The following is a 13,869-nucleotide window of genomic DNA, read 5'->3' as shown; positions in this document are numbered from 1 at the left end:
AACGGTTCAGTGCGCCAGAAGCATATTGATGGCAGCCTCCTGGAATGACATCATTGCTTCTCTCCAACCCCTCCTACAGTGATCTGTATGGCACCATTCACTCCTTTCTCTCCGGTTTACCAGGCTGGCAATCACGTGTTGTTGGGTCTTTTGTAGGGCTGTACCAAATGTCTTTTTTATTTATTTTCATTTTTATTAATTTGTACATTCAAAGCTTCTATTGAGGTTTGCGAATGGAACTTCCAATTTCTGTCGTCATATTTTATGATGTCATCACCCCGAAAAGGCAAAAAGAGGAACAAACGAGGAATTTGCTTATTGTTTATCTTTCTTAATAGCTGTTATTTAATTAAAGTGTGTGCCTTGTTAATGGTACCACACTATGAATAGTCTGTAAGCTAAATTAAAAAAAATGCAAGTAGTCAAGTGGCACCCACCACCACTAGTGAAACCGACGTCAAAGTGCCTTTGCCGGTGGCTGCTAGCCTAGAAATCTAGACGCACCCTAGCGGCAGCAAATTTACTTTGCAGCCAGGGGGTCTAGCAACTCTCCATTGGCTTGTGAGCTGGAAAAAGCAAACTCTGGCCGTGCCAATCACATTGTGTATAGAGTCGGTGGGCGGGCTTATGGGTGCTGCTGCGGGGAAAAAATCAAATTCAAAATCTGCCACTGTATTGAGGGCTGAGTGAGGTGTGAGTCCGCATGATGTAGACTTTGTCCTTTGCCCAAGTCTGCGGTGTCTGCAAGCAGCCCAACATTTGTGACACGTGTGCAGACTGTACGCACTACAAGTGCGCCAACTGCACGCTTGCTCCCCTTTAGTCCCACCTTAGCTTCACCCAGGCTTCGTCTTCGTCTTCATAACTTCTGAAACCAATGGGTTGACATTACAGTCACTACGTTGACATTTCACTAGAAGTTATTGTTTGAACTCCTTGATTCAAAAACAGGTTTTCATCCACATTCAAAGCACATGGTATTGCTGATGAATTTAGACAAGAAGGAGCTGTCATCAACATGTTTTCTCATCTGGTTTTTGGAAAACAACAGATTTTGCTGAGTGAGGTTCAATTAACTATGTAGTATAGCTGCACCAAAGAGGTTCGGATAGCCTCTTTGGTGCAGCTATACTACATAGTTAATTGAATAGTGTGTGTGTGTGTGTGTGTGTGTGTGTGTGTGTGTGTGTGTGTGTGTGTGTGTGAGATAATACATTTAACTTTAGTTAGAAAACCCAAATATTATATCAACTATAATAAAAAAATAAAAAAACGATTGAACTAGTGGACGGTTTGAAAAATTCAACTTTGCCAAAAGAGGGCTATTTCATGACATAAATGACCCAAAGTAATGCCCTTCTTTTTAGGGATGCTAATTTTGAATTTATTTTCTGACCAATAGCCGACCTTCATAAAACTGATCATTAACCGTTACCTGATCAGCAGGCAACCGAGTCCCAGTTCACCTTTTTGATAGGCTGGAGCATACTTTCCTCGTTCCGTGGACAGCTGCGGACTTGTACCGTTCGCGCAGCCACAATGTAGCGTGCATTGTCGTGGACACATGCATCCGCTTGTCCATAGCGGTCCGCGGAGCCCGAGCCTCCACCGCATCCACTGGCGAGGTTGTCGGCTGTGTGTCTGCCTGGCATACTCTATGTGTAGGACGGCAGATTTAACCCGCCAGCATTTATCGATATAGTGGCATGCTTCACTCGTCTAGCAGAGAGCCACAAACTTAGCAGAAAAAAGAGCTTAAAAGGTGACTAGTAGTTAAGACATAGATTGTATAGCCTATTTTTCTTTTATCATGCAAAACTTTTTTTTTTTTTATTTATTTTTGTTTTAATATTGTTTTTAACTAAAAGTAATTATCAGTCAAAATTCTAATTGTCAGGTTAATGGTTAAATGGTTAATCATTAACATCCCTACTTGTTTTTGTTTATTAATCTTAACCCTGAATATGAATACATCAATAATGATTTTTGTATATTCCTGTCACCCAACCATGACAGTACCTTGTTTGTTCATTAGAGCTGTAACAATTCCAAATTTTACTGTACAATTAATTGTCTCAGAAATAATTGCGATTAACAATATAATTGTCTCTTTCAGTCCAATAAGTCAATCAAAGAAATTTAAGTTTTGAATCAATCCCAGAATACATATGTTGGTTATATCACTGTCATGTGACCCAGATAATAACACAAGTATCTATGAAGTAAACCACACCTCTTTATTTTCATATAACATTGTATTTTTTTCTTAAATGAACATGAAACTGACAATTACCATCAACAGATCTTAGGATCTTAGCTAATGTTAGCAATTAATTGCGGTTAAACAAAGAATTGCGGATTATCTAAAAACATTTTTTTTTAATTGCGATTAGACAATTCTGTAATAATACTTATTGTTCATTTGGTCAAAATGTATGTCGGAGTATTTCTGTCCCCAAAATAACGTTTTGTGTAATTGCCGAACCTTTCAGTGATTTCTTACCTACTGCTCCTCTTCCTGTCAGAGCACCGTTAGTCACCTGAATATTTCATGAGGGGAAAGGGAGTAAATTTAGTTCTCTAAATGTAGTGCTTCACCTTCAAATGTATGCCAGGTAAAGCATCTGAGTTGCGACCCTACTTTCACTTACACTACTTCAGCTGTGGTGACGTTTGCATCTCTGCTGTCACTACATTGCATGGTTGTGTAACATTTCTTTGAAAACTTCTCATACGTGTGTTGGGTGTCCTGCCCCACCGCTGCACCTGCCTCTCAGTTTGAGAGTCTTGCATAATGGATGTGCATTGCTATTTCTGCTCATGTCCTTCTTCACCAGACCCCACCACACACAACGCAACGCACACCCACACCCACACACAGCACACACCCACCTCCCCCCTTGCTATCCTTCTTATCGCTGCAGGCATCTCCCTTGAGAGCGCTCACTCCCTAGTGTCACACTGTTTCCTTCATCTGTAACTGCTTTTCAAACTTTTTTTTACTAGGAGCACTAACTAAAAATGTTTAGGGGCACAGGCAGAACATTTAGGGGCGCACACCTTAAATCGACCTGCAAAGACATTTTTCACATGTCGTGTGTCGTTCCCCCCCCCCCCCATTTTAACAGTATTACTGATAAATGCTTTGGTAATAAATACAGAAACTACAATCTGCTGACTTATTTTAGTACATAGTCACATTTTAATTGAACGGTGCTTAACAAATGCACATTCAGAAATGTAAATAAAGAATTATTATTGCTTCAGCCTCATACAAGCTCTCCCTCCTTTTTTTAACACTAAAATAGCAATCATATCTAAGGTGATTGAATTGCCACGGAAAGGGGAGTATCTTACTATCTAACACCCAGTGTGGGAAAGATTAAGCTATGAGGGAGCCAGAGAGGGAGGAGCTCACGACACTCACACAAGCACTATTTGTTTTACGAAGTAAATATAATTAGCAGCCTATATGTATTTTTTTTCTCTGCTGTCACAACTCTACCTATCTTACCCAAGTGAGGGAGCGGTACTGCAGCGTGTAGCAAGTGTCTGAGCTGACATTAGCATTGATGTGCAATGAATGCACAGGCAATTAAGTGATATCCCGCAGTTGTGATGTGGAAATAAAATCTCGTCCTTTTTGTCTGAAACCAAGACAAAACAAAAATGCAGTTGATTTTGTGATGAAACCGAACCGAACACTGCCATGGTCTTTCAACATATCTCCGCCGACCGGAAGTGCACACAAGCGGGTTTGAGACGGTAAACAAAGTGGGATGAGGGCTAACGTTAGGCTAAGGCTAATGTAACAGATGTGGACAGGATTAGAATTAATAAAGTGCATTTTTAACTCCGTTACACTAACTCCTTATCGGTTATCACTACGCAGCATTTTCCATTTTCCTTTTCCTCCTCAATGTACGGTCTTTAGCAAACAAAATGGATGATCTTTGGCTGCGGATCACCACTCACACCCCACATGGACTGCAACATCATGATTTTCATGGAAACATGGTAACAACAGTGCTGTGCAACAGCATGTGCGGACGATGAGTGTGACGCCACGAAAGCAAAACGCGAAAGTATAGATCACAGCGTTATGCAGTTGATTAATAACTGTGGATGGATGGATTTGGTCGCAGTCTTATTTGCTATAATGTTAAGACTGCCCAGATTAAGGATTATTCTTTGTTTTTATTTTGTACACTTTCGCCACTCAATTGTATATATTTATCTTAATAACAACAATATGCATCTCTTGTCTTTATCTCTGCAGGAGATGATCATCGACAAGGTGAATGGTCAGCCCGTCCCCCGCTATTTGATATACGACATCATCAAATTCAATGTGAGTAGCCTGGGCCGTTTGATAATGTGTTGTCTTTTCCTTTGACCTATTGCTCCTAAAAAGCTGCCAGATCAAGATGTCAGACAGATTTAACAAACTTGACCCTCACAACCTGGCACACACCAAGCTTTACTAACGCCACAACACTGGGGCTGAACTGCGTCTGACCCATACTGAATATTTATAACCTAGGTCTTTGTCACGGTGGTCACAGTGGCTCAATGGTTAGCGCTGTCGCCTCACAGCAAGTAGGTGCCGACAGCCTTTCTGTGTGGAGTTTGCATATTCTCCCCGTGTTCGCCTGGGTTTCCTCTGGGTGCTCCGGTTTCTTCCCATTACCAAAAACATGTATGTCAGGTTAGTGCTTGTGTCAGTGCCCCATGCCCAAAAGGCACTGGCAAAAAGACTGGAGTTAGTCCCCAGGCACCTGCAGCTGCCCACTGCTCCTATGTAGGCCTAAAGGATGGGTTAAATGCAGATGACAAATTTCATTTCTCTGTGAATGACAACAAAGGCTGCTTTAGAACCTTTAACCTTTGTGCTTTCAAAACTAAAATTGGTTTTGCTGAGCTCCATTGACCAATGCTTTGATCATCACTTAGAACAAAAATTGTGGTAAATATTAATCCAAGCTTTTAACATGGTCAGAGTCACTTTATTGGGTTGAAATGAACCTGATGCTTAGTCCATTACTTGCATTATAGTTGGGCAGCAGTAATTGCCCTGGTGCATTTTAACATGTAAAATTAGCTTTATATATGTATTTTTGTAATAGCATTTTTCTCCTGTAACATTATTTTGATGTGGCCATTTTTCTTGAGAACAGCCTCAGGACAACATTAAAAGGCTGTTAATTGCTAACACTTTTCCAAAATGTAAATTAATTCATCCCTTTAACCAATCTGCATGCTTCTAATGGCAAGCAGGCAAGCACAGAGAGAAATGAGCCTTCAGATTGCCCTTAGCAAGCCTCCGTTCTCTTACTTGTAAAAACTTGATGAATACCTCAGGATGAAGGGGAGGAGGGGGTTACTTCGCCCATTATGTTTGTCACCTCCTTTTCTATCAATCAGGATGATCACACAAGCAAGTGGCTCAATAAAGGCTCCCGTGGTGAGGAGAACGTCTTTGTAACATGCTGCAGAGGTTAGCAGCTCCACATGACTCCCCCTACCACCCCGAAGCCATCAGTAAAGTGCTGTTGTATTGATCCTAGCTGGCCATTATTAGCCTTCTCCATTATCTGTGGAGGCCTGCTCCTTGGCACCGAGGCTCCATCCCGAGCCCGAGGATGGAAATGCAGCAGGAGGGAGAACACACCACCTGCTCGGCCCATGGCCCAACGTGACACCTTACTTGTTTGGAAAGTCAGGTGAAGCATAGTACTGGGATTTTTTTTTATTAGAGCTTGATGAGGAGTGTGTGTCCTCTCGCCGAGATGGGTGATTTAGCCGTGTGGAGGGTCAAAGTATACTTAGTTCTGTGGATTTTGAAAAAGTGAACATATACTGTGCTGCTCATGTTAGAACAATGAATCTTAGTCATCCTACAAACTGTTTTTATGTCGAGAGTGCTGATGTGTACAATACCGCTCCAACCATCTAACTGACTGTGCCTGTGCCTGACTATCACCCCTGAGACGTGAAGTGTATTTTCTAGGACTGGGATGATATGCTTTAGTCCTGGTTCAATTCTTTCACGATACATGGGTGCTGATTCGATTTGTATTGCGATTTTCATTTATTGCGATTCGATTGTATTGAGTAATGCAATTTTCTTTTCCTTCTTTAACAAAAACAAAAGTTGAACAATGCACTTCTGAGACATTTCTAAAAACTAATTGTTTTCTAAATATAATGCACAAGTCAGTCAGTCAGGCTGACATGTATTTGTAAAGAAGTACATACTATGTAGTTTTTGCATTTTCTGCTTTTGGTCTGTTTTGCTGGAAACAGATATGATGTAATCACAGTAGAAAATATTTAGGTGAATCATTGGTTAAAAAAAAAAAGTAAAGACAAATTCGCACATCCAAACAATTCTTCTGTGCAGGTGCGTTGGACAAAAACAAAGACTTGAAGAAAGAGAAAATCCTGTACACTGCTCTTGCTACAGCATCATCATTTATTAAAAAAAACTTTATAGAAAACTTAACGTTTTGGTCCCTCTGGACCTTCGTCAATAGTATTTCAATCATGAATACAACAATAGTCTTAGATACTTTATTGAAATATGGTCTTAAATACAAGAATGTATTTTAAAAATTGTTGCAAACAAAAATCACGACACATAACAGCTTCGATGCACCCCCCCTTCCCTCCTTGTATTTTCTAATTCTGCTCTCACTGTAAAGTATAAAAAGCCTTTTTTTTGTCTTTGTGGAAAGTTGATCCTGCTTGTCAGTCACTGTCAGCTCCCCCACTGTGGGGGAAGCTTTTATTTCAGATTCTGCAGCTCTTTGGTGTTTAACATTTTATGAGCGTTTTATATATAGATTCTTTATGCACTTACATCAATTTACCCATAAAGGGGGTTATGTAATGCACGGAATCATACCTTGTTGGACTGAATACAGTCTTTGACTTTCTATTTATGATGAATGCATCTGTAGATTCAAGTTCCATAACATAATGTCAAATATTTTAAGAATCTTCATAATACTGTATATAAACTCATCGCTGTATGTTGAGGAGAACCAGTGTCATACATTTGTTGTTATTGACCACAGGTAGGATATTTGTCTCTTAAACTGAGATTATTAGGGCTGCAACTAAAAATTATTTTCATTATCTATTAAACTGTAGATTAATTTATTGATTCATTTTAAATCTCAGAAAATATTGAAATTTCTGTCCAAAACCCAAATATATTCAGTTTATTATAATAGAAAACCAACAAATACTTACATCCGAGTAGTTGGAACCATTGAGCTTTTTTTATTGATTTGTTGATTTTTTTTATTTATTGTTGGGTCTGCAACTGACAATTGTTTTTACATTATTCATTATTAGGGCTAGGTACTGAACTTCGATACTTTTAGGCACTCGCCGAATCACCTCCCTAGTATTGAGTGTTGAAAAATGCTTTATCATTCAATACCAAATTCCAATACCAAAGGATTAAATCTTATCAGTGTCAGTGAGCCAATAGGCATACAGCATGCTTCTACCAATATATAATAATGCTTGTGATTGGCTGTCTACACGTCATAGAAACTCTACGTTATGCACAGAGATGGGGCTCACGTGTGTGTTGTGTTTTGAGAGGCTTGACAGTGTGCTTCACAAAGGTGTAAAAGCGCTTGAGATTGTACTGTAATATGTAATGTTGTAATTTACTTTTGTTAAAATTGATTTTATCAAATTACTATTAAAGGTGTGACGAGATCTCGTCCCACGAGTAAGAAGTTAACGAAGGAAACTTTTTGGACAAATTGTTCCAGCTGTAGAGGTCTGTAGAAACTTAAGCTTTACAGTTCACAGTAGTTGCGGGAAGCTATATAGGCAGAGGTGTCCTGAGGCGATCTGCACTATCAGCAACAGAGCAGATCAAGGCATTTATTTGTAGATCGGTATCAGTTATATCAAGCCTCATCTATTGCTGTTGCTTGTCAAAAAGTGGTGCATTGTGCTGTGTTTAAACGCTGTCCTAGTCCATATCCCACAGTGATGACAGTAAGTTAAAGTGGGGCACCACAGACAAATATATGGCAGCTACATAAGATAAGATCGATCTTTGTTCCCATGAATGTTGGATTAACAAGATTCTTATCGGCTCTGTTTTCCTGTTGAACAGGCATGAGCAGCACATGCCTTGAATCATTCACACTTACATCTTGTTCTGTCCTGATGACACAACTGACAGATGGTGCAGAATGTGTGGGACATGATACCAGCTGTTGCTCCAGGAAAATGTAGTGTGTTTTTTTTGTAGTCACACTAAAAAAGAAGCGTTTCTCAAACTTTTAATTTGCCTTTGACCTTATCTGTTGTAGCCAAATTGTCCTTATAGTATTTTTGGCTGCATTAAGCAAGTCAGACAGACTCTGAAACAGAGACACAGTCATGGCATACTGGTTGATATCATGTTATGGCTAATGTGTGAGCAAACAATTGCTTACTTAGACATGCAGCAGACACAGGGCTACATGGGCTTCCCAATTAAAGCGTAACTCTCGCCAAAATGCAACCTAGGGTCTTTTTGTGAATGTACCCGAGTCAAACTTTCGTTTAAAAGCATATTTCGGACGGAATCGCCACTTTTAAGATTTACCGTATTTTTGTTTTTCGGTCAAATGGCCTTTTGAATGGGAGAGCTAGGGGCACTTTTATGCTAGCCTCAAAATAGCTATTTTTAAAACATTAAGAAGGCTCGACACAACATGAAACTTTGCTTAAAGTATTGCCAGGGTCTCTACACCTTAATGAAAGCATTGACAACATTGTTTGTGTAACCAGAGTTTACTAAAAAAGGTTCTGAGCAACTCACGTTAGCAGTTGTTGTTTACGCTATCTGCCATTTTCCCAGTCAAAAATAGGTGATCTCCAAATGCGAATGAACGGACTCCATAGGAGGAATGCCATTCCTATATGAGGCTCCTTTTTCAACTACAAGGTCAATATTATGTTTCACTAACGACAAAACAACAAATTATCCGTGCATTTATATGGAACTAAGCTTTTGGAGCTTTCCATCTTTACTCTCCTCCCTCGACTATTTTTGACTGGCTCGATAGACGGCGACCAGAAGAACAACAGCTACAGTGAGTTGCTCAAAACCTTTCTTTTTAGTAAACTCTGTGTACACAAACAATGTTGTCAATGCTTTTGTTAAGGTGTAGAGACCCTGGTCATACTTCCAGCAAAGTTTCATGTTGTGTCGAGCCTTCTTAATGTTTTAAAAATAGCTATCTTGAGGCTAGCATAAAAGTGCCCCTAGCACTCCCATTCAAAAGGCCATTTGACCGAAAAACGAAAATACGGTAAAAAGTGGCGATTCCGTCCTAAATATGCTTTTAAACAAAGTTTGACTCAGGTACATTCACAAAAAGACCCTAGGGTGCATTTTGGCAAGAGTTACACTTTAAGTCATATCAGGCCACCTGAAGAATGCAAGTCCAATATCTATTCTACCTTTTACCTGTTTTTGTCCAACCGCTCCTTAAGGTGATTTACAAATAAATTTTACTGCCTGCAACTAATGATTATTTTCATTTTAGATATCTGCACATAAATCAGAGAAAACATGGAAAAGCAGCAAATCTTCAGATTTGAGAAACTGAAACTAAAGAATATTTTGCATCTTTGTTTTTAAAATGACCTAAATGGTTAATTGATTATCAAAATACTATTATAAGACATTTTCTGTTGATCAAAACATTTCGGCTCTAAATTTTAGCACGGTCAAATGGATAAATGGACTGAAATTTAACAATTTAACCCTGACAGGGTGTAGTCTTCATTATTCAACTAGGCTAATAGTTGGAGGTAAATCCCAAACTGTGTATATTTTACTTTATTTAAGACTCATAGTGACCAGAGTAAATATTGTTTTACGATCTCAATTTGAATGCCATTCTCTCACTCCTTTGAGCTACATTTTTGAATTCCATCTGTATTTATAAGACATAATTTGTGTAATTCAAAATTGAGTAAACTTCTCATGAGAAACTAAATTCTCACCCTTCACACCATCTTAGGAACAGTAATGGCTGTTTTTTCTCACACATTTTAATATCACTACACACAGCAGGCACTACTGTATTTTCTGTTTAAATATGAAAAGTAACTGGTTGAAGATATGTTTTGTTATTTATAAGGCTTGATATTGTACTTACTTACACAAGACTGTTCTGATCTTTTCTGTTTTGCTGAATATCTGCATGACTCACAAGATGGTTTAATCTAGTAATTGTATCTAATCTTAACTAATCATTGGCCATCCACCTCCTCATCCACTTTGAAAAAAATCGTTTTCCTCTCCCCATGGTCCAATAATTCCACAGAAAGGTCTTGAGAAGAGAATGGCATTTAACAAACACTAACAGAGCAGAATGCATATGCCCCCAAGTCACACCTTCCTGCTCCGTGCCTCTTGATATACAGTAGCTCAATGAATAATGATCCATAACCCACTTGTGTAGGAACAATAAAGGTGTCAATGTGTCACTGTATATATATATATGTTTTACGTTATTGGAAGATTTTTTCCTAAAAGGCTAAAATAAACACATAATGTCGAATACCAAAAAATCTCTACATGTAGACAGAACATTTTTGAAATTTGCAAGAGAAGCCAAAGGTTTGTCTGGGATCCCTCCCAGTGTTAGACACACAGCTTTGAAGAAAGGTTTACAGTAGATCTGCAACCGTTAGTCAGTTAATCCATTAGCCTATCAACAGAAAATAATCAAACATTTGCTGCTTCCAGCTTCTTGAATGTGAGGATTTGATTATTTTCAAATAATTGTTTCTAATGATGTCCCTTTGGTCTGGGGGAAACTATAACAGGCATTACTATTTTCTGACAGTTAGTAGACTAAATTGATTAATCAAGAAAATAATTGGTAGATTAATCGATAATGAAAAATAATGATTATTATAATGAATATTTGTAACCATATCTCACAGTAAACATTACATGTAAAAGCAGACATAACATGTTGGGATATATTTTAGAATAATATAACAATGAGAAATGTCCTGGAGAGATATGAGTCTTGTGATGTGATTACATTGTTGCTAATCATTACCTGACAAAAACCATAGACAAACAAAACCTAAATTATTGATGAAGTCAATCATTTACATAAAATTAGAAAAATAAGGGTCTTAAGATTGATCCCTGAGGAACTCCAAAGTATAGTCACCCATGAGCAACTATGATGTTTGCTTTTGTAATAATATAGTATACCTAACTGTGTCAAATACTTTTGATGATGTCTTTTTCTTTTATCAATCTCTTTATTCAAAGTCAAGAAAACATCCAGTTTGGGATATACTGTAGACATAGAGAATGTTTGTCTCTCATTATGTTTTTCTGTCTCTTGGCAAAAAAAGAAATGGCAGCTTTTTTTCCACCCATCCGATAACTTGTGAGAAATATTAAATGTCAAGAGTGTCATACATTTAGCCCATGTCCATCTGGCAACTTTTCAAAAATAATGTTTTTTTCTTTTTTGTGCTGATAAAAGTGAGTCATTGTTTTTAATCACTTTGTCAATTGCACAACAGAGATATGCGCTGATGACTGTCAGTTGACTGTACTGTACAGTCAACTGTAGGATGGTTTCATCACAACTCCTCTGCATCTATTTAACACAAAATAGTTACACAGCCATGCTGTTTTAATTTTCCACCCAACTTTCTTTATTAATAACCAGGAGAAGAAACTCAAGTATCGTTTGTATTCTTTGGTGCTACAGTCACAGTGGTCTGCCATATGGGTGTGAAGGCACCTTTGCTCTGCGTCAGTGGCCCGGTCTGTCTGAGAGGCAGTGACGGCTCAGGTCGCTGTGCTTATCTGTTGAGAACAACACTGTGTGTGGATGGCCAATGATGGGAGGAAGCTGTTGTCATAGTGACAAAAGAAAAAAACAATTCCACTTTAACTGTATTTTTGGTGTTGAAATTCCCTTGAGCTCAACTGATGTCAAGGTCTTGTTGTCTTACTATATGCACCTGCATACTGCTCACCTATTGTGTAGCTATAAATAAGAGCTGTTACAGTCACTTATATTAATACAATGAGGATGTTATTGTGTGTGCCAAAGTTTTATAGTGCTTGTTTGGGCTGCAACTAATGATTTTCATTATTGCTTCATCTGTTGATTATTTGCTTGCCTAATTGATTGGTCCATAAAATGCCACAAAAGAGTAAATCGCCATCATTAGCTAAATTTGACATATTTACTTATTAAACACTTATCATACCAAAAAGAAAGACAAAGAAAACCAGCAAATACTAACACTTGAGAAGCTGGAACCAGATAGTTTGCGGCAATTTTAAGTAAAAAAAAATATTTTGATTAATTGTTTTAAAAATAAATAAATAAAAAAGGTTGCCGGTGCCCCAGTCATTTCATCTCCAGTGCTAGTCCTATGGCTTATTACCATGTCCCTTCATGTCAGGCTCTAATTTTAACATTAAAATAAACAGTAGAGTTGGTGTAGAGGTCTGTTTGTCCACTTCAAAAAAATGTCTGTCTTGTTCTGAGTTTTTGACCTCCGCCTCGCAACAAGTAAGGTTAACAGTGTTGTCATGGCAGTGAATTGTTAGCTTATTAATGTGTGAAATATTTTTCCAAAAGAGACTTATTTTAGTATGTATATTAGATGTATGCCATTAATGTAATATTGGATTAATTGTGCGATTCAGTCTATGGTTTATTGATTGTAATAATATTGGTAACAATGATTTTTCTTCATCTGTATAGCAAAGAGTAGACATAATTTTCATACATGCGTGTCTAAATAAATAAATGAATTAAGAGATGACTACATTTTGTTTTTTTTCTGTGTGTTTTAGGGACAGCCTGTTGGCCAGTGTGATTTCGGTATCCGGCTGTTATGCATGGAAAAGGAGATAATTTCTCCCCGGATGGAAAAGATGAAGACTGGACAGATTGACAAAACCAAGGAGCCCTTCAGTGTCCGAAATAAACCCTTCTTTGACATTCATGCAGCACGCAAGGTACAGTGAACAAAAGTATTCTTTTTACTTTCCAACCCAATTTTCTTCCCATTTCTTTCACAGGAGTAACCAAGTCAAAACACATTCCTGTTTTTCACACAAAGATATACAAAACCTAGATGGCCCAAAGTTCTTAAATGTTGCTTCTACAAATGAAATGTGTGAGTCAGTAACATCCCATTTACCTCCCTGGATGGCAAATTGGACCCCAGTTAAGTAGCCAGAGCGAGAGCACCAGCACCTCTATGTACCAGCGTCTTGTGCAAAGCACAATCTCACTCAGAATAGGGAAAGAGACCCCCTCCAGCACTCAAGCCTGAGGTAGTGAACTTGCAGGTGAGTACCTTGTAGCTGGGCCTGCTTGGGTATCAGCTACGGTCCTACGTGTTAAACCTCAGATTCAGGAGGGGGGAATAGGAGTCCATCTTTGTTGTGGAGGAGTGGACCAGTTCTTTACTCTTGCAAAGATATAATAGGGGTCAATGGAGTTTGTATATCTATTGCTCCTGTGTATTGGGAACTATGGGAAGGCTTATGACCATGTCACTTCAGATAACTTCTGGGGATGTAAAAATTGAGTTCTGGGATGTTGTCATCCGGTCCTTGTATAAGTGCAGTGAGAGCTCATTTATGTGTGGACTTGAGCTCTACCGAGAATTAGTCTGGTCACTGATTCTAATTTTCATGTACCCTTTTCCAGGAACCCAGGAATCTTTTTAAGCAACTAACTTTACCTGTGTTTTGACCGGAGGACACACTTAATGTATTGTTCTTGGCCCCACAAAAGTCACTGCTTTGTAGGTGATACCATTTTTAGCCCAGAAACT

At 38.5% G+C, this 13,869-nt stretch overlaps 1 protein-coding gene across 1 annotated transcript in view; it reads left to right on the top strand.

The window, feature by feature from the left end:
- The window catches only part of rngtt (RNA guanylyltransferase and 5'-phosphatase), an 89,099-nt gene that overhangs the window by 31,125 nt on the left and 44,105 nt on the right, over nucleotides 1-13,869 (top strand). The window contains exons 10-11 of the mRNA XM_031321998.2: nucleotides 4,280-4,351; nucleotides 12,878-13,042. Coding sequence (XP_031177858.1) covers nucleotides 4,280-4,351; nucleotides 12,878-13,042 — 237 coding nt within the window. The remainder of the gene's footprint in view (nucleotides 1-4,279; nucleotides 4,352-12,877; nucleotides 13,043-13,869) is intronic.

The sequence above is a fragment of the Sander lucioperca genome, chromosome 19 (assembly GCF_008315115.2).
Source record: "Sander lucioperca isolate FBNREF2018 chromosome 19, SLUC_FBN_1.2, whole genome shotgun sequence".
NCBI classification, from domain to species: domain Eukaryota; kingdom Metazoa; phylum Chordata; class Actinopteri; order Perciformes; family Percidae; genus Sander; species Sander lucioperca.
The sequence above is the reverse complement of the archived record's forward strand: the minus strand, read 5'-3'. Positions and strand labels throughout refer to the sequence as shown.